Raw genomic sequence first — 20,372 nt, 5'->3', positions numbered from 1 at the left:
TTTTGGCCTGCCTGGTAGATCCCTAAGGTATAGGCTCAGGACCTTGACTTTATTTTGTCCACCTTGGAACTTTCTCAGAGCTGGAGTGGCCTTTTTCATGATATTTGTTGAAAGCGCTTAAAGGCAAATATACTAGCCACAGCCACCTGAGGCAAAGGATAATAGATGGAGCAAGCAGCAGACAGAATAAAAAGCCTGGGAAGAAAAAGGCTGGGGAAGCAGATACATAAGAAAAAAAATTGCTCTGGAAAGCTCTTGCAAATACCAGGGAATGTAGGAGGTCAGACACATGCCGAGGGCTGGACCTATTCTCAGAAAATATGTGAGGAGACCCTAAGCTTTCACCTGTGGCTTACTTTTAGGCTCCACAGAAGCAGGACATGGCTAAGATACAAGTGGCCCAGCTAAGCATTGAAGATAATACATCAACAAAAAGCCAACCTGCAAAGGCTAGAATAACTATTGTTATTTTTCTGGAATTTAAGGAAATCTCTGTGAAATCACTATCTGAGAACTAAGCTAACTGACAGAGAATTCACTGACTACATGTGGCAAATAACACAGTCTTTAAAAACATAGTTTAGAAAAACTACGAAACTAACAATTACAACCCACAACAAGGCGCAACAAAAAACCCTAGAGAGAGGTAAAAATCTGATTTCCACTACATTATAATATTGAAACTACCTAGTTTTCAACAATAACAACAAAAAAAATCATGAGGCATTAAGAAAAAAAAAACAAAAACATATGCCCCATTCAAAAGAGAAACAATTAATAGAAACTGTTTATGAGAAAACCCAGATACTAGCTAGTCAACAAATTTAAATCAACTGTTTTAAATATGCTCAAACAGCTAAAGGAAACCATAGAAAAATAACTAAGGGAAACCTGGAGAATAGTATCTCACCAAATAGATAGCATCAATAAAGAGACAGAAATAATAAAAACAAAACAAAACAGAAATTTTGGATATGACAAGTACAATAATTGAAATGAAAAACTCACTAGAATAGTTAAACAACAGATTTCAGCAGGTAAAAGAATGAATTAATGAACTTGAAGATAGGTCCACTGGGGTTACCCTGTCTGTGAGACAGAAAGAAAAATGATGAAAAGAGCCTCAGGGGCCTGTAGAAGATTATTAAGCAGACCAATAAGTGCATAGAGAGAGTCCTAAAAGGATAAGAGTGATAGAAAGGAGGGAAAGAATATTCCAAGACATAATGAGAGAGTATGTCACAAATTTGATGAAAGACATGAATCTAGATAACTACAAAGCTCAATAAACTCCAAGTAGGTAAGCTTTAAATTTTTCCCTGTTGTTACCTGTGGGTTTGTCATATACGGCCTTTATTGTACTGAGGTACATATTTTCCATATATAATTTGTTAAGTTTTTATCATAGAGAGATATTAAATTTTGTCAACTACTCTTTCTTTACCTGTTGAAATGATCATATGGTTTTGTCCTTCATTCCACAGCATTCTGTATCACATTTATTGATTTGCACATGTTGAGCCATTCTTGTATCCCTGGGATGAATTCCACTTGATCATAGTGAATCATCTTTTTAATGTGCTGTTGAATTCTGTTAGTATTTTTTTTTTTTTTTTTTGAGGCAGGGTCTTGCTCTGTGACCCAGGTGGGAGCGCAGTGGTGCAACCATACCTCACTGCAACCTTGATCTCCTAGGCTTCAGCCATACTCCTGCCTCATTTTTTTATTTTTATTTATTTTTTTGTAGAGATGAGGTCTCACTATGTTGCCCAGACTGGTCTCAAACTCCTGGGCTCAAGTGATCCTCCACGTTAGCCTCCCAAAGTAATGGGATTACAGGTGTGAGCCACCATGACTAGGCCCTGTTTGCAAGTATTTTGTTGAAGACTTTTGCGTTCGTGTTCATCAGGGGTATTGGCCGGGGATATTCCTTTTACTGTTATGTCCTTGTCTGGTTTTTGTATTAGGGTATGCTGTTTTTATAGAATGAGTTTGGAGGTACTGTCTCCTCTTCAATTTTGTTGACTAGTTTGAGAAGAATTGGTATTCGTTCTTTAAATGTTTGGTAGAATTCAGCAGTGAGGCCATCGAGTCCTGGGCTTTTCTTTGATTGGAGACTTTCTATTATGGTTTCAATTTCATTACTCACTGTACATCTTTCTCTCACCATAACCCAAGCTGCAGCTATACAGTGCCGTCTTGAAACCAGAGCCACAGCTAGCGTGTATCCTGCTCCAGGAGCCAGCAATAACTGCATCTTTTCATTGCTGAAGCTGCACTGCCATTACACCACCTTAATGGTGGTGCACCATTCCCCAGCCAAGCTGTCACAGCACTCTATCCTCTGAGAACAAGCTGCTTAGGAAAGGCTCTGTCTTGCACATTTTGGTGACTGCAGCAACCAACCCTAGCCTCTCAGAGTCTAGGTCCACTGCTCCAGCACAAAGGCAAGTGGTACTCTGTCCCTAGAGGAATAGGTAATCTTGCCCAGTAAAGAAACTGAGTACTGCCCAGTGATGTGCGCAGTCAGCACACTCACCAGCCAGGTTCACTGTCCATGTGCAACCCCGTGCACTCACTAGCCAGGCATATTGCTTCCAGGTGCCCCTGCCCCAAGTTGGTGATTTGGCCCCCATGTGATAATGGTATACCAGCCAGAAATGTTGCTTCCATGGAGCCCCGCCCCAAACTGGCAGACCTCTGCTGCCTACATACTTACCAGCCAGGCATACCAATTCCAGGGGGTACCTGCCCAGAGTGACATGCACACTGAAAGTGAAGAGATGGAAAGTGATATTCCATGCAAATGGAAACCAAGAAAGAGCAGGAGTAGCTATAATCATAACAGATAAAATAGACTTTAAGGCAAAAGCTATAAAAAGAGAAAAGAAGGTCATTATATAATGCAAAGGAGTTATTTCGACAAGATGATATGAAAATTTTTAATATGTATACACCTAACACCAGAGTACCCAAATAAATGAAGCAATTATTATAGATCTAAGGGAATAGACTGCAATAAAATAATATAAGGAGACTTCAGCATGTCACTTTCGGCAATGGACAGATCATCCAGACAGAAAATAAAGAAACATCACACTTAAATGACACACTAAATCAAATGAACCTAGCAAACATTTACAGCATATTTGACCAAATGTTTGCAGAATAAACACTCTTCTCAACAGAACATGAAACTTTCTCTAGGACAGATCTACCTGTTCTACAGGTAGCCTGTAGAACAAGCCTTAACAAATTTAAGAAAATCAAAATAATTTCCAGTATATTTTTTACCAGAATGGTGTAAAACTAGAAATCAGTAACAACAGAAACTTCTGAAAATTCACAAATACATGAAAATTAAACAACGTGCTCTTATATCACCAACAGGTCAATGAAGACATTAAAAGGAAGTTTAAAAATTTCTTGAGAGAAATGAAAATTGAAATACAACATACCAAAATTCTTGGGACACAGCTAATGCAGTTCTAAAAGGAAATATTATACCAATAAATGTCTACATTGAAAACGAAAAAAGATCACAAATAAAAACCTAAAAATGCACCAAAGGAATTAAACATTTTAAAACCCAAGTAAACCTATAACTAGTAAAAGCAAAGAAATAATAAAGAGTAGAAATAAATGAAAGAGCCCAGGCACAGTAGCTCATGCCTATAATTCCAGCACTTTTGGGGAGGCCAAAGTGGAAGGATCACTTGAAGCCAGGAGTTTACACCAGCCTGGGCAACAAAGCAAGACCCCATCTCTACAAAAAATTAAGATTAGCCAGGTGTGGTTGCATGTACCAGTAGTCCCAGCCACTTGGGAGGCTGAAGCAGGAGGATCATGTGAGCTCAGGATTTTGAGGCTACAATGAGCTATGATTGCATTACTGTATTCCAGCTTGGTCAACAGAGTGAGATCCTATCTCAAGAAAGAAAGAAAATAAAGAAAAGAGAAGAGAAGAAAGAGGACGGACCTGGTGGCTCACACTTGTAATCCCAGCACTTTGGGAGGCCAAGAGGGAGGACTGCTTGAGGCCAGGAGTTCAAGACCAGCCTGGACAACATAGTGAGACCCCCAACTCTACAAAGAAATTAAAAAACTAGCCAGATGTGGTGGCATGCACCTGTAGTCCCAGATACTCAGGGGGGCTGAGGCAGGAGGATCACCTGAGCCCAGGAGGCCAAGGCTGCAGTCAAACATGATTGTGCCATTGCACTGCAGCCTGGGTGACAGAGCAGGACACTGTCTCAAAAAAAAAAAAAAAAAAAAGAAAAGAAAAGAGAGACTTAAAATAGATCAATGAAACAAAGAGTAGTTTTTTTGAAAAGATAAAATTGAGATGCCTTTAGCTGACCTAAGAAAAAACAGAGAAGACTCAAATAAAATCAGATTTAAAAAAAGAGAGATACTACAATTGATGACACAGAAATAAAAAGCATCACAAGATAGTATCAGGAACAATTCAATGCCAGAAAACCCAGATAACCTATAAAAAATGGATAAATTCCTGGTCATATACAACTTTCAAAGATAATAAAATACCTAGGAATCCAACTTACAAGGGATGTAAAGGACAACAACCCCATCAGAAAGTGGGCAAAGGATATGAAGAGACATTTCTCAAAAGACATTTATGCAGCCAACACACACATGAAGAAATGCTCATCATCACTGGCCATCAGAGAAATGCAAATCAAAACCACAATGAGATACCATCTCACACCAGTTAGAATGGCGATCATTAAAAAGTCAGGAAACAACAGGTGCTGGAGAGGATGTGGAGAAATAGGAACACTTTTACACTGTCAGTGGGACTGTAAACTAGTTCAACCATTGTGGAAGACAGTGTGGTGATTCCTCAAGGATCTAGAACTAGAAATACCATTGGATCCAGCCATCCCATTACTGGGCATATACCCAAATGATTATAAATCGTGCTGCTATAAAGACTCATGCACACGTATGTTTACTGCAGCACTGTTCACGATAGCAAAGACTTGGAACCAACCCAAATGTCCATCAATGATTGACTGGATTAAGAAAATGTGGCACATACACACCATGGAATACTATGCAGCCATAAAAAAGGATGAGTTTGTGTCCTTGTAGGGACATGGATGAAACTGGAAACCATCATTCTGAGCAAACTATTGCAAGGACAATAAACCAAACACCGCATGTTGTCACTCATAGGTGGGAATTAAACAATGAGAACACTTGGACACAGGAAGGGGAACATCACACACTGGAGCCTGTCATGGGGTGGGGGGAGGGGGGAGGGATAGCATTAGGAGATATACCCAATGCAATTGATGAGTTAATGGGTGCAGCACACCAACATGGCACCTGTATACATATGTAACAAACCTGCACGTTGTGCACACGTACCCTAGAACTTAACGTATAATAAAAAAAAAAAAAAGAAAAAATAAGTTTTCTACAGAAAAAAAAGAAGAAATAGAAAATCTGAACAGACCAATAGTGAGTAATGAAATCGAAACAGTAATAAAAATCTCCCATCAAAGAAAAGCCCAGGACTCGATGGCTTCACTGCTGAATTCTATCAAACATTTAAAGAACGAATACCAATTTTCCTCAAATTAGTTGACGCAATTGAAGAGGAGACAATATTTCTAAACTCATTTTATAAGGACAGCATTACCCTGATAGCAAAGCCTGGCAAGGACACAATTGAAAAAGAATATCCCTGATGAACACAAATGCAAAAATCATCAACAAAATACTATCAAACAGAATTCAACAGCACATTAAAAAGATTATTCACTATGATCAAGTGGAACTCATCCCAGGGATGCAAGAATGGCTCAACATGTGCCAATCAATAAATGTGACACAGAACACTAAATGGAATGAAGGACAAAAACCATGTGATCATTTCAATAGATGAAGAAAAGGCATTTGACAAAATTCAATATCCCTTCATGATAAAAACAACATATTATGTATAGAAAGTATGTACCTCACTACAAATAAAAGTCATATATGACAAACCCACAGCTAACACCATATTGAACAGGGAAAAGTTGGAAGCTTTTCCTTAAGATCAGGAACAAGACAACAATGCCTACTTTTACCACTTCTGTTCTACTCAGTATTTGAATTCCTAGCCACAGCAATTAGGTAAGAAAAAGAAATGAAAGTTATCCAAATTGGAAAGGCAGTTAAACTATCCCTGGTTGCAGATGACATGAGTGTATACAGTTGACCCTCAAACAATACCAGTGTTAGAATTGTCAGACCCTTGCACACTGGAAAATCAATGTATAAGTTCTCACTTACCAATAAACTTAACTACTGGTAGCCCACTGTTGACCAGAAGCCTGATCAATAACATAAATCATTGATTAACACCTATTTTGTATATGCATTATATAGTGTATTCTTATAAGTTAAGCTAAAGAAAAAAATATTAAGAAAATCATGAGAAAGAGAAAATACATCTACTATTAATTAAGTGAATGTAGATCATCATAAACATCTACATCTTTGTCATCTTTGCGTTGAGTAGGCGGAGGAAGAGGAAAAAGAAGGGTTGTCTTGCTGACTCAGTGGTTGCAGAGGTGGAAGAAAATCCACATATAAATGGACTCACACATTTCAAATCCGTGTTGTTTAAGGGTTCACCGTATACAGAAAACCCAAAAGACTCCACCAAAAAACTGCTAGAGCTAATAAACAAATTCAGTAAAGTTGCAAGATACAAAAATCAGCAGTATTTTTATACATCAATAGTAAACTATCCGAAAAAGAAATAATGAAAACAATCCCACTTACAATAGTTACAAAAAACATATACCTAGGAATAAGTTTAACAGAGGAGGTGAAAGATCTTCACACTGAAAACTATAAAACATTGGTGGAGAAAATTGAAGAGGACACAAATAAACAGAAGGATATCCCATCTTCATGGACTGGAAGAATTAATATTGTTAAAGTGTCTACACTATCCAAAGTGATCTACAGATTCAATGTAATCCCTAATGAGAATATCAATGGCATTCTTCACAGAAATAGAAAAAACAATCCTAAAATTCGTATGGAACCACAAAAGATCCCGAATAGCTGATGCAAACGTGTGGGGGGGCGGGGGGGAAGAAAGAAAGAAAGCTGAAGATATCACACTATCTGATTTCAAAATGTATTACAAAGCTATAGTAAGCAAAATAGCATGGTACTGATCTAAAAATAGACACGTAGACCAATGGAATAGATACCCTAGAAAAACAAATGCATATACAGGCAAAGGTGTGAAGAACAAACATTGGGGAAAGTACAGTCTTCAGTAAATGGTGTTGGAAAAAAAAAAATGGATACCCATATGCAGAAGAAAGGAACTAGGTACATATCTCTCATCACATACAAATATCAACTCAAAATGGATTAAAAACTTAAATGAAAGACTGAAAGCTATGAAACTACTAGAAGAAAACATAGGGAAAACACTTCATAATATTGGACTAGGCAATGATTTTTTGGTTATGACTCTAAAAGCACAGGTAACAAAAGCAAAAGTAGACAAATGGGATTACATCAAACTAAAAAGCTTCTGCTGCACAGTAAAGGAAACAATCAACAAAGTGAAGAGACAACCCACAGAATGGAAGAAGAAAATATTTGCAAACTATCCTTCTAAAAAGGATTAATAACCAGAATATATAAGAAACTCAACTAAATAGCAAAGCAAACAATCTGATTTTAGAATGGGCAAAAGATCTGAATAGATACTTTTCAAAAGAAGACAAATGGCCAATAGGTATATGAAAAAAATGCAACATCACCAATCATTATGAAAATGCAAATCAAAACCACAATGAGATATCATTTCGCCAAGTTTGAATGGCTATTCGCAAAAAGACAAAACATATCAAGCGCTGACAAAGATGTGGAAAAAAGGGAATGCTCACATACTATCAGTGGAACTGTAAATCATACATTCATTATGAAAAACATTATGGACTTCCTAAAAATATAAAAATAGAACTGCCCTATGATCTATCTGGCAATCCCACTACTGGGTATATATCCAAAGAAAATGAAGTCATTGTGTCGAAGAGGTATGTGCACTCCCATGTTTATTGCAGCACTATTCACAATAGCCAAGATATGAAATCAACCTAAATGTTCATAAACGGATGGATTGAGAAGGAGAATGTGATATATACACACGAGGAAATATTATTTTAGCAATATAAAAGAAAGAAAAGCTGTCATTCACAGCAACACAGATGAGCTTGGAGAAATTATGTTAAACGAAATAAGCCGGGCACACAAAGGCAAATACAGCATAATCACTCTATATCCCATATGTAGTACAATTATTGTGTCAATTAAAATTTAAAATATAATAATAGCAAAAAAAAAAAAAAATACAATGAGCACTCAACTGGAAACAGAAGAGAATATCCGAAACATGAAAAAGGAAATTTGTGAAAAACCTACAGCTAACATCAATACTCAATAGTGAAAGACTGAAAGCTTTCCCCCTAAAAAAAAATCAGGAACAGGACACAGGTGCCTCTTTTCACTACTTTTACCCAACACTGTACTGGAAGTTCTAGCCAGAGCAATTAGGCAAGGAAATAAAAGACATCCAAATTGCAACTGAATAAATAAAACTCTCTATTCAGAGATGACATGATCTTACATTTACAAAATCCTAAAGAATCCACAAAATGAGCTATTAGAGCTAATAAATATATTAATGTCTGCTTTGCACTCTTTGTGAGTGCTTCAGCCTACAGAAGCTTTGGAAAAATATAACAAACATTACCAGCACTCTCCTGGTTTCCTTTATTTTTCTTTTCTTTATTGGGTAAGGGACAGAAAAGTAGAAGATACAGAGGAAGAGTAAATGAATCAAACAAATGTTATCTTGACTGGCTGTATTCCTACAAATCAACTACAATTTCTTATCTATTTCCCTAAGCAGGTAACAGCAAAGCCCTGAAAACCAAAAGGAATTGGGCTCTTGTTTTCAGAAGCAGCAAGGTATGGGTGATATGAGGACAGAGTATCCTACTCCATAGCCAGGCTTGTACAGATGATGGCAGCTATCTAAGGATAAGCAAGGAAGCTGAGACCCTGGGACCTGCTATAAGAAAGGAGGGAAAAACTTAAGAACTTACTTAATGTTGTAGGGCACAGTACTAGGATTGAGTACCCCATACATAGTGAAGCCTTTATAGAGAGGGTTCCTGAAGTCTGGTTTCCTCTGAACCAAGAAAGGCCACACAGAATGTGTTTTCTCATAGACTCTGTTAGAAAAGAAAAACAAGCCAAAAAATTAAAAGCAGTAAGCAAGTAATCTCAATAGTCCTGTTGAACTGATAAGCAGCAAATTTTACTAACAAGTAACCCAACTCAAGAAAGGAGGACAGGATATGACAGAAGAAAAATAAGTAGATAAAAAGTGTTGATGGGCCGGGCGCGGTGGCTCAAGCCTGTAATCCCAGCACTTTGGGAGGCCGAGGCGGGCGGATCACAAGGTCAGGAGATCGAGACCACAGTGAAACCCCGTCTCTACTAAAAATACAAAAAATTAGCCGGGCGCGGTGGCGGGCGCCTGTAGTCCCAGCTACTCAGGAGGCTGAGGCAGGAGAATGGCGGGAACCCGGGAGGCGGAGCTTGCAGTGAGCCGAGATCGCGCCACTGCACTCCAGCCTGGGCAACAGCGTGAGACTCCGTCTCAAAAAAAAAAAAAAAAAAAAAAAAAAAAAAAAAAAAAAGTGTTGATGGAGTAACAAATTATCTGGGCTTCAATTTATCCATCTTTAAAATAAATGAGAGGCTAGAAAGAGTTCCATATTGGAGAACAGGAGATTCTAATTCCAGTCTCTGTGTGGAACAGCTGTGTGATCTTAAGAAAATCCCGAGTTTTTTCTGGGCCTATTTCCTCACTGTTAAATGTGACCTCTAAGTTATCTTCCAAATCAAGGATTTTATGAACTAATGACTTTTCTGGTTTTAAAAATTCTGGAATTGCTTTTAAAAGTCTGGTAAGTTAAGAGATAGGTTCTACGGGGTGAATTTGTGGCTCTTCTATTTTTCATTTTACTTAAAGCCAGCTTCTCCTCCCTTCAGAAGGTTTAACATAGTGAATGACAATTGGAAATTTATACTAGAAAATGTTCATGAGCTATCCCAGGTGGGCAACTAAAGACTATGGCATTTATATTACAGAACTGATTCTTATACTTTAGTTGAGACCATGGGGAGCCTGCTTAACCAGTAAACAAGTCCCTTAGTTAACACCTCAAAATACATGAGATCCACTGGTTCCCAAAGAGAGCTGCTGTATAACCATTCATGAGAAGGTCATTTGCACACACACCATGTCAAAGGAAGCTAAAGGAGAAATGAAGAGTGATATAAGCAGTAAGACCTAAAATTGTGGTCTTGTAACTTTTACAATTGTCAGAGCATTCCAGTGAGGCCAAAGGCTCTGTATATCCATCTTTCTCATTTGCTGTTGGTTTATAACAGAAAAAAAAATTCCGTTGGTAAAGTAACTAATTTGTTGAGTATTTACTATGTGTTCAAACACTGTTCCAAACTCTTTACCTAAAATACCTCCTTAAATTTTCCCAATAAAACCTTTTGAGATATTTTAGCCCAAAATTACCGAGAAAATGAAACTAAATATTATTTTGTTCAAGGTCACATAGTTAGTAGGTAACAAAGCCAAAGTTTGAACCCAAGTCTGCCTGATTCTAAAGCCCGTGCTTTTCCGTTCATGAATGAATGACACTTCTGCTTATTTTAAGTAATCACTATTTTAAAATATGTTAAAATGTTCAACTGTTATGTTTTTTAAATGGATATCCAGATTTGTGTGAAAAATACCACATATATTGACTTGATTTTAAGAGAAGGAAAAAGATTATGGAAAAGATTCTCGGTTTTAATGCATAGGTAAACAAAGACAGAATGAATACCTTAAAAGAATTTGGGGAGAAAGTGACAAAGGTCTAGTTGTAAAGAGAGAGAGAGAGAGAAACATGCATGGCATCAAGAGAGACACTACCAAATAAATACAAATGTTGAAGCAGAAAGACTTATTATTGTTCTCTATGTTGACAGGAAAACCAAATCACAGAGAAGTAATGTCATCCTGGCTATGCTATAAAGGGCCCTGTGGGTTGGGCTAACTACTAACTCAGCCAACAGCTGTGAAATAGGAGTGAGCTGTGAAACAGCTACTTTTCTATTTCTTTTTCTCTGTCTCTAAAATAACGAAGATACTGTTCATAGGAGCTCTACCTTGTCAATTTCAAAAAGTACTTATGCCTCATATATTGCCAAGATGTTAGTTTAAGAGAGGGGTGCAAACTCAATTGCCTGCTAGAACTAGGCAGATAACATTAGAAATGGGCTAAGAATAAACTATAGAGAATGGTAAGAACTGCAGTCAACAAGAGTGAGTTTGCCTCATCCAAATGGAACAGCTACTATTCACCTCTAGCTTATTATTATGAGAAAACACAGTCTAGTGTTGCCAAAGCTCCTGATTTTTCAGAATATTTATAAAAAACATTCTAAAATAACTGGATTTTTATGTGAAATCTACTGATATTTAAATGTTAGCAACTAGGCATAAGAATGACACAATGGACTTTGGGAACTCAGGGGGAAAGGGTAGGAAGTGGGTGAGGGATAAAAGACTACAAATTGGATTCAGTGTATACTGCTCAGGAGATGGGTGAACCAAAGTCTCACAAATTACCACTAAAGAACTTATTCATGTAACCAAATACCACCTGTTCCCCAAACACCTACGGAAATAAACAAAAATGTTGGCAACTAATTAGGAGTTTAAAAAAATACTCCACAGACTAAACAAATCATGCCTGTTTGGTTGGGTTCAGCCTACGAGCTGCTAGTTTGTGATCTCTGATATGAGTGAGAAAGGACTGTAGATAATGACTACTTGTACCTGCACAGCAATTAATTATTTGCAAAGGCCTTGTACATCCATTATTTTATTGGATCCTCATGATTGCTCTAAAAAGTAGGCATTATTATCCCTATTTTACAGATGAGAAATCTCAGGGTTCTGAGAGATCTCCGTGCAAACATTGAGTGCTTTATGCTTCAAAAGTTCTTTTTATTATTGTTCTCTCCTCCCCTTTCTTGACTGCTATGTCAAATTCAGGGTGGTAGGTACATTCTTTTTACACTGACCCCCTTCTCCCTGTTCAGTGTCTTCTCACAAAGTAAATTCACCTTAGATCTTCCCGATCCTTCTGGCAGTTACCAAGGAAGTTTCCAAACTGGCAGGAGAAAACATGGTCATGAATCTCTAGCAGGAAGTTTTCATTAAACTCAAAGGCACAGGGAAACTGTTCCATTAATTGCCAGATACAGTCTAGGAACTGGGTGAAGATAGGGGACACTTCTTTAGAGTCCCCATCGAGGTGGCCACACCTGAGAGATGCAAATAAAGGTAAAGGAAGACACTAGTTAGCATTAAGGATTACACTGTTGGGAATAGGCTGTAGGAGGGTCATCTTTTGTCTCTGTTGGCAGCAGCAAGGAAACACCTCATACCAAAATGCCAGCCAGAATTTCAAAGCTAGTTAATCCCAGCAGACCTCTTAGCTGCTGGTGTCCTTCACTGTCATCCATACTCTAAACCCTTTGGTCATCTAGTCTATTTTTTTATACACCCTCTTTCCAATAGAACTTTCTGCAATGACGGAAAATTTATACAGTTGTGTTGTCCAATATAGCAGCCACTAACTGTTAAGCACTTGAAATGTGGATACTGTGACTGAGGAACTGAATTTTTAATTGTATTTAATTTTAATTAATTTAATTTAAATAGCTACATTTAGCTCTATGTGAGCAATGACCACATCTATATTGTTTACTGCAGTGTCTGGCACAAAATTAGTATTTAAGAAACATTAATTAAAGTACATGAATGAAACCTCATCCCAGAACTGTTTAATGTTTCCTCCCATCTTCTGGTGAGTTCTACTTCCTGAATACCCTTGTATCTATCCCATTGCTTCTGTCTTTTTTCAGGCCCTCATCAATTCTGGTAGCCTACTAATTCAGCCCCTTGCCACCAATTTCAATCTTCTGCATGCTGTCAGAGGGATATTTGTAAAATATAGATCTAAACATCATGTCACTGCCTTGTCCAAAGTCCTCCAATATAGCTTTACTATGTACACAAAACACTCAAGTGTTTTAGCTTTTTTAAAAAAAAAAAAAAAACAACCAGGGCTCTGAATGATCTTCTCCTCTGGCTCCGCTTCCCTGGCCTCATTTCCTCTATTCTCCCTACACACCCTTTGACCCAGTCACACTGAATTGCTTGCAGCTCCTCAAACACATAATCCTGTTTAATGCCTTTATGGTTTAAAACACATCAGTAGCTAGAATGCTTTCTCCCTTTCTAAATAACATCTACTCATACTTTAAATCTCAGTTAAAATGTCAGCTATTACAGGAAGCCTTCTTTGCCCCAGAATGGGTAAACTTCCTTAGTTTATGTTTTCCTCTGTCTTAAGCACTTACCATACTACACTGTCATCACTGATTTTTCTTTTCTTTCAAAGAAGAGATAGGGACTATATCTGATTCAACTCCGTCTTCTCAATACCTAACATAATGACTGGTCCAAAGTTTGTGGATGAAGGAAGAATAAATACATGGACCCAGATGGCTAGAGAGTGGCAACCAAATGAAATTAAATGAACACATATCAATGGGGGAAAATAAGACCTGAATTATAATCTCCTTGGGGTAAAACTCAAATTTTTTTTTTTTTTTTTTTTTTTTTTTTTTTTTTTTTAAGACAGAGTTTTGCTCTTGTCACCCAGGCTGGAGTGCAATGGTGTGGCCTTGGCTCACTGCAACCTCCACCTCCCAGGTTCAAGCGGTTCTCCTACTTCGGCCTCCCAAGGAGTCGGGATACAGGCACTCGCCACCATGTCTGGCTAAATTTTTGTTTTTTTAGTAGAGAAGGGGTTTCACCATGTTGGCCAGGCTGGTCTCAAACTCCTGACCTCAGGCGATTCACCCGCTTTGGCCTCCCAAAGTGCTAGGATTACAGGCATGAGCCACAGTGCCCAGTCAAATCTCAAATTTTATTTGCCTTTGGAATCAGCTTAGTGTCTGATATAATATACAGCACATTGTTAGGCATTTGACAAATATTTATCGATTGTTCTGATAACACAGATAAAGCCTTAGTGAAGCAGTTTGGTTTATGGCAGACAACAGATAAATATAAGCCCTTATCCTCACCCCTTAAAAAAGAACAAATCTGCACCTTTTATCTTTCAAAAGGTGCACCTTTTAAGGTGCATTATCTTGATATTAGTCCCTCTGAATGACCTCCTCATTCCCTTGTTCTTCCTATTATATTTCTTCTCATTTCCAAAAACTCATCCTTAAATGCTGTGTACTCCTGGAAGCCTACCCTGACCTCTTCGTGCAATGTTAAGCACTTTTCCTTCTGTAGCCTGTGATGCCTTTTTCTTCCTTGAAATATTTAACAATTTGATATAATTACTTGTACTCCTTAAAAACAGGGATAATATTCTGGTTACTTTTGTCACCTTAGTGCCCTAGCATAGTATCTAGAATACTTGTTTCTTGATGAAAAGAGATTTATGCAATGTTCAACTTCCTCTTCCTTCTTTTACATGTACATACTGAGGTTTTGACATACTTCACCCTAATGAACTATCCTCAGCCTCTTCCTTCAAAATGAGTATATTTTTACCTTTGGGAAAACTTGTGGCCCATGGATATCCATTCCTTCTCTATCAAGATCTTCATTTTATACAAAAGAAAGAGTTTGCATTAGGAAAATCATAAAATGAATTAATTATGCACACAAGAATGTCAAAACACTTTGCTGAAATGGTTGAACTGATCATAAAATAGTTAATTTCCTAAATGATAACTAACTAACTTAGATTTCATTCACAGGCCTATACAGGGTGCCTTCAAATTTCAGATGCTCTCAGACATATCCAGAGTCAAATTTCCTTTGGCTTTCACATGATGTGTGACAAGCCACTGAGCCATAACTAAATGCAATCCTGACAAGCACGATATTAAACTCAAACTTTGAAAAACAGAAATCCAAAGGCAGCTCTTAGCTTTATACTAGTAACAAAACCATTTTTAACCATCAAAAAAAAATTTCCAGCCAGGCATGGTGGCTTACACCTGTAATCCCAGCATTCTGGGAGGCTGAGGAGGGCAGATCACATGAGGCCAGGAGTTTGAGACCAGCCTGGCCAATGTGACGAAACCCAGTCACTACTAAAACTACAAAAATTAGCCGAGCTTGGGGGTGCACATCTGAAATCCCAGCTACTTGGGAGGCTATGGCACAAGAATCACTTGAACCCAGGAGGCGGAGGTTGTAGTGAGCCAATATTGCACCACTGCACTCCAGCCTGGGTGACAGAGCAAGACTCCATCTCAAAAAAAAAAGAAAAAGAAAAAGCTTTCCAAAGAAATGAGAATAAACCACTATGGTGAGTCCTGTTTCTTAGAAAGATCAACTAAGAGGCCTTAGATTCAGCACTAGAAAACAATCATGAGTCTGACATTCAAACAGCTGACATGTTAAAGATGATGAGCCCCTTGGACAGCCTATTTAACAGTCATCCATTAAGTTTTGCAAACTTTTTGAGCTTTTCCTACTCTGTACAGTAGTCTATTACATATAACTTATGTTCTGATAGGTAAGAAGTATGTTGAACATACAAAAGAAAGTATACAGATAGTACACACCTAAATTTAATGAAAAGAAGCTAAATTGAAAAAGCTATTTTTGTAGACTTAGAGTTAATTCTGGCAAAAAAAAAAAAAAAGTTGTTTGAGAGTTCTTTTTATTTTGTCGCAATCTGTCTCTTACACAAAGTAAAATACAGTAGCGTGCTCTCTTACCATGAGTCCTTTGAATGTCCTATAAAATGGATCTAGGAGGATGCTAGCCACCGAGCAGACTTGTGCTGTGCGGTCCCACCCATCAGAACAATGGACTAAGACACTGGCCTTTTCTACCTTCACTGCCTGTGAAGACAAGAGGCAAAAAAAAGTACCATAAGCAACCCTTGCATAGCTTGTTGGGTTAAAGAGTTGCCAAATACAGTCCCTAAAGCACAGAGAACCTGGTCTTATGGGCTACATTAATTTTTTCTCATAAAGTTAGCATCTTCTATGGGGAATGAAAAGGAAAACAATGGAGTGCAAGAGAGGGACAGCTTACCAAATAGGAAAAGAATATCAAAACTAACCCATAATGCAGGGCAAAAAGAAAAATGAGGGGATTTCTAAATTCACTAAGCTTCTGAAGAAACCAAGGATCAATTCTCAGAGGAATAGGTGAACTGGAGGAAGAATTCACACTCAAAAACACAGACAGCTCTGCATTCTAGTCCCAGATCTGACAACAATCTCCTCTAGCTGTTTTAGTCTTACTAACACAAATGCTTTCAACATAAGATGGAGGTGCTCGCCTGTCTTAGGTCACTTTAATAAGCGATTATATAAATACAATCAGAATGATGTAAAAATCTGGGCAGTTACTCAACCTGGGAAATTTTGGCAATGGTACATATTGACCATTCACTTATTCATTCTAACAATTTTGCGCCTCTATGTGCCAGGTATTAGAAATACAAAAATAAGACTCAGTTTCTGTTTTCAAGGAACCCACAAACTAGTCAGGGTGACCGAAGATAAATAAATAATTAAAATACAATGGAAAAACTACTGGTAATATACAGTAATGTATAGTAACAATATTCTTTTGCAGGAGCCAGGGAAGCTCGACCCTTGAAGAAAGACTAGGATTTCCTTAGGTGAAGAAGGACATTAATTCACTCATTCATTCATTCATCCATACACCTAGCCAATAATTGAGTGACTGTACAAGAGGCACTATGATGTGCACTGGGAATACAAAAGAGACAAACACTTACATGCATGGCTGCAAACCAATGAAAAATAAAAGGTAAAAATCCATGCCAGGTATAACAAAGGCACAAAAGATAACCAGGGAGGAGGAGACAACTAAGGTGGGTCTGGAAAGATGAATAGGAATTTATCAGATGGACCAGGAGGAAAGGACATTTCAGGCTGGAGAATGATGTAACAGAGTGTACACTGCAAGGAAGCATGACATAGAGGAATAACACTTAATGGCTCAGGCTAAGCTGGAAGTGAGAGAACAAGGAGTGATAGAGCCGGCTAGGAGGACAAGGGTCAGACAAATCAGGTATACATTTTATCTGATGGCAATAGGGAGTTGATAGCAGAGGAGTGCCATGATCAGATGTACATCGTTGAAAGATCCCTGTGGTGGCAGTAAGGAGAATGGATTGAGAGGACATGAGTTTGGATATAGGAAGACCAGTTAGGGAGCTACTAAAATCATGGAAGTCCATATAGGCCTGAGGTAAGGTAGTAGCAGTGGAACTGAAAAACAGAAGAGGGATTTTAATTATGAACATTTTAACAGGACAGAGTGAGAGACTAGACATGGGATGAAAGAGAAGGAAAACTTAAAGATAACTCTGAAATGTGTGGTTTAGCAACCAGGTGGATGGTAGTGCCATTAGACTAAATAATGAACACAAAAGAAAGTTTTAGGTAGTAGTGGGGATATGTAAGATTTCTGTTTTGGCCATGGTGAGTTTGAGGTAGTTCAGGGACATCTAATGGAAAGTCCAGTGGGACAATTGGATATGTGGGTTTAAAGATCAGAAGAGGGAAAGATCTGAGCCAGAGCATAGATTTCACCACTATCTGAATAGAGACAGTAGTATACACTGTACACTGTGTGCATAGTTGACGCTGTCCAGGCAGAGACCAAATGTGACAAAAGAAAAGACCTTAAAAAGCAGTGACCCTTAAAGGGCATGTAGAGGAAGGAGGATTATCATAAGAGTCAGCCTGTTCAAAAAAGCCCAAAAGGTTAAAAAAAAAAAAAAAAGATCCAGGAGGGAGTAGTTGGATAAAAGTCAGGACTATAAAAAGGGTTCAAAGTGAAAAGGAGTGAACAGTGCCAAATGCAACAGAAAGGTCAAAATAGAGTGAAGACTAACAAGTGAGTCTTAGATACGACAAATCAAAGGTCATAAGACCTCTGGAAGAGCAATATATGAAAATTGGATCACAGTGGGCTGAAAGGTGAAGGGAGATGAAGTACTAATAGGAAAGACTAACTACTTTTCAGAAGGTTATAACCAAGAGGAAAGAGGGCAATAGCTAGAAGACTGAAAAAGTACTTTTTCTTTAGGAATGAGAAACCATTTGAGCATACTACTGAGGGAAGAAGCCAGTCGAAAATAATAGGTTGAAAATGTAAGACAAAGAGGGTTTAACCGATAGAGTTGGTTCCTTAAAGTAGGAAGAGATGGAATTTCAAATATAGGTGGAGTGAGTATCCTTACACAGAAGATGGGGCACCATGCCCTCTGAGATAGTGAAGAATTTGGTAAGGATAATAGTGAGAAGAGGTATTACATACATTTTTCCATGAAGGACATGTTTCAATATGGGCTTATAGAGGGGAAGTTACCATGATGTAGCCAGTTTGAAAGCAAGGTACAAGGAATATCTGCTTGGTGAAACAGGACTGGAAGCCAACCAAATACACATAAAATAACTGTTCCGTGGCCCTGCAACTACAGGACCTCAGCTAAGACTATCAAGCATAAACCTGTGATAGTACCAACTAACATATCTATGGGATATATTTATTTGCAGCAATGCTTAGAGGTCAGGGTGTAAGAGCAGAGAATGACCGTGGCTAGCAGGGCAGGTAGAGTGGAAGGATAAGAGACAAGGTGGAATGGATGAAGTGCTATACTATCCGGTCTTGGTATACAGGGAAGAAAAAAGAAGTTTGGAAAAAGAGGAGTTAAAAGTGCAGAGGTTTCCATGAGATAGAAGAACTATGCTAGCTGGATTAAGGATGTGAAAGCTGGAATTATAAAAAGTCCAAAGAACTATAAGTGCAGAATGTTTGATAAATTGTACATTGACATTCAAATCTCTTCAGATGACGGGAAGAACCAGGATGGAAAAAAAGGTGGCAAGGCTGTTCCCAACATCCTTAATGGAGGGGGAAGAGTAACTAGGAGGTGTATAGGGTGGTATAGCTAAATGAAATAGATCTGAAAGGAGGAGGGGCTTTTGTAAGGAGCAAGAATAGTGAAACTGCCCTTGGTCATGTGGTTCATATGATGCGGGACAATGAATAATCTTTGTAATGGGGTACAAGAAAAAATGGTATTCCTAGAAAAGTAGTCAGGTTGCAGGTAAAAAAGGAGTTAAAGAGATCTGGAAAAAAGTTTTTCAACCTTTTTGACTTCTCAATTAAGCAGACACCTCAGGTAGTAGGCAGAGCATGATGGCAGCAACCATGTTCTTTGTTTAGGGCTCCAAACGGAGTCCAAAGTCACTGGTGGACAGAAAAAGATGCTGGATTTCACTAATGATTAAAGAAATACAAATTAAAACATAATATAAAATGTATCACCTATCACACTGGCAAAGATCAAAAAGATTGATGATAACCATTGCTGCCAAAATGGAAAAACAGGCACTGTTGATAGGAATGGAAACTGGTATTACCTACTTGGAGGGCAATTCGGCCACATCTATTAAAATTTGAAACATTCATACTCTTTGACTCAGAAAATCCACTTCTATAAAGATACATGTTTAAGAATATTTGATGCAGCAATATCTGCATTAGCGAAAAATTAGGAACAACTAAATTCTCCATCAACAGGGGACTATGATAAATTACTACAATGGAATATAACATAGTTGCTGAAAAGAATGACGTAGTACTGACTGAACTGTCTTAACAAATGCTCATTAAATAGTATAAGTATAAAAGGTCAATTAAAGAACAGTATGGGACGGGTATGGTAGCTTACACCTGTCATCCCAGCACTTTGGGAGGCCGAGGCTGGTGGATCACCTGAGGTCAGGAGTTCAAGACCAGCCTGGCCAACATGGCAAAACCCCGTTCCTGCTAAAAATACAAAAATTAGTCAGGCGTGGTGGCATGCTCCTGTGATCTCAGCTACTCAGGAGGCTGAGGCAGAAGAATCCCTTGAACCCGGTAGACGGAGGTTGCAGTGAACCGAGATCAAACCACTGCACTCCAGCCCAGGCAACGAGAGCAAAACTCTGTCTCAAAAAAAACAAAAACAAAAACAAAAACAAAACAAAACCAAAAAAAACCAGTATGCACAGTATGAGCTCATTTCACAAAGTATTAATATGTGTAACTCTATACGTTGAAAAATTCTACAATGGCACTGTCTAATATGGTAGTCACTAGCCACCTATAT

General features: G+C 38.1%; 1 protein-coding gene across 4 annotated transcripts in view; it reads right to left on the bottom strand.

Moving 5' to 3' along the window:
- LOC105476709 (myotubularin related protein 8) overlaps positions 1-20,372 on the bottom strand; it is a 116,575-nt gene that overhangs the window by 45,574 nt on the left and 50,629 nt on the right. For all 4 annotated transcript variants that reach the window (XM_011732891.3, XM_011732889.3, XM_011732892.3 and 1 more), the window contains 4 exons: positions 15,946-16,071; positions 14,765-14,814; positions 12,250-12,450; positions 9,153-9,281 (listed from right to left, as the gene is read on the bottom strand). In XM_011732891.3, the coding sequence (XP_011731193.2) occupies positions 9,153-9,281; positions 12,250-12,450; positions 14,765-14,814; positions 15,946-16,071 (506 nt within the window). The remainder of the gene's footprint in view (positions 1-9,152; positions 9,282-12,249; positions 12,451-14,764; positions 14,815-15,945; positions 16,072-20,372) is intronic.

This window comes from Macaca nemestrina, chromosome X, assembly GCF_043159975.1.
Source record: "Macaca nemestrina isolate mMacNem1 chromosome X, mMacNem.hap1, whole genome shotgun sequence".
In the NCBI taxonomy this organism is placed as follows: Eukaryota; Metazoa; Chordata; class Mammalia; order Primates; family Cercopithecidae; genus Macaca; species Macaca nemestrina.
Note: the sequence above shows the minus strand (reverse complement) of the source record. Positions and strands in the feature narration are given on the sequence as shown.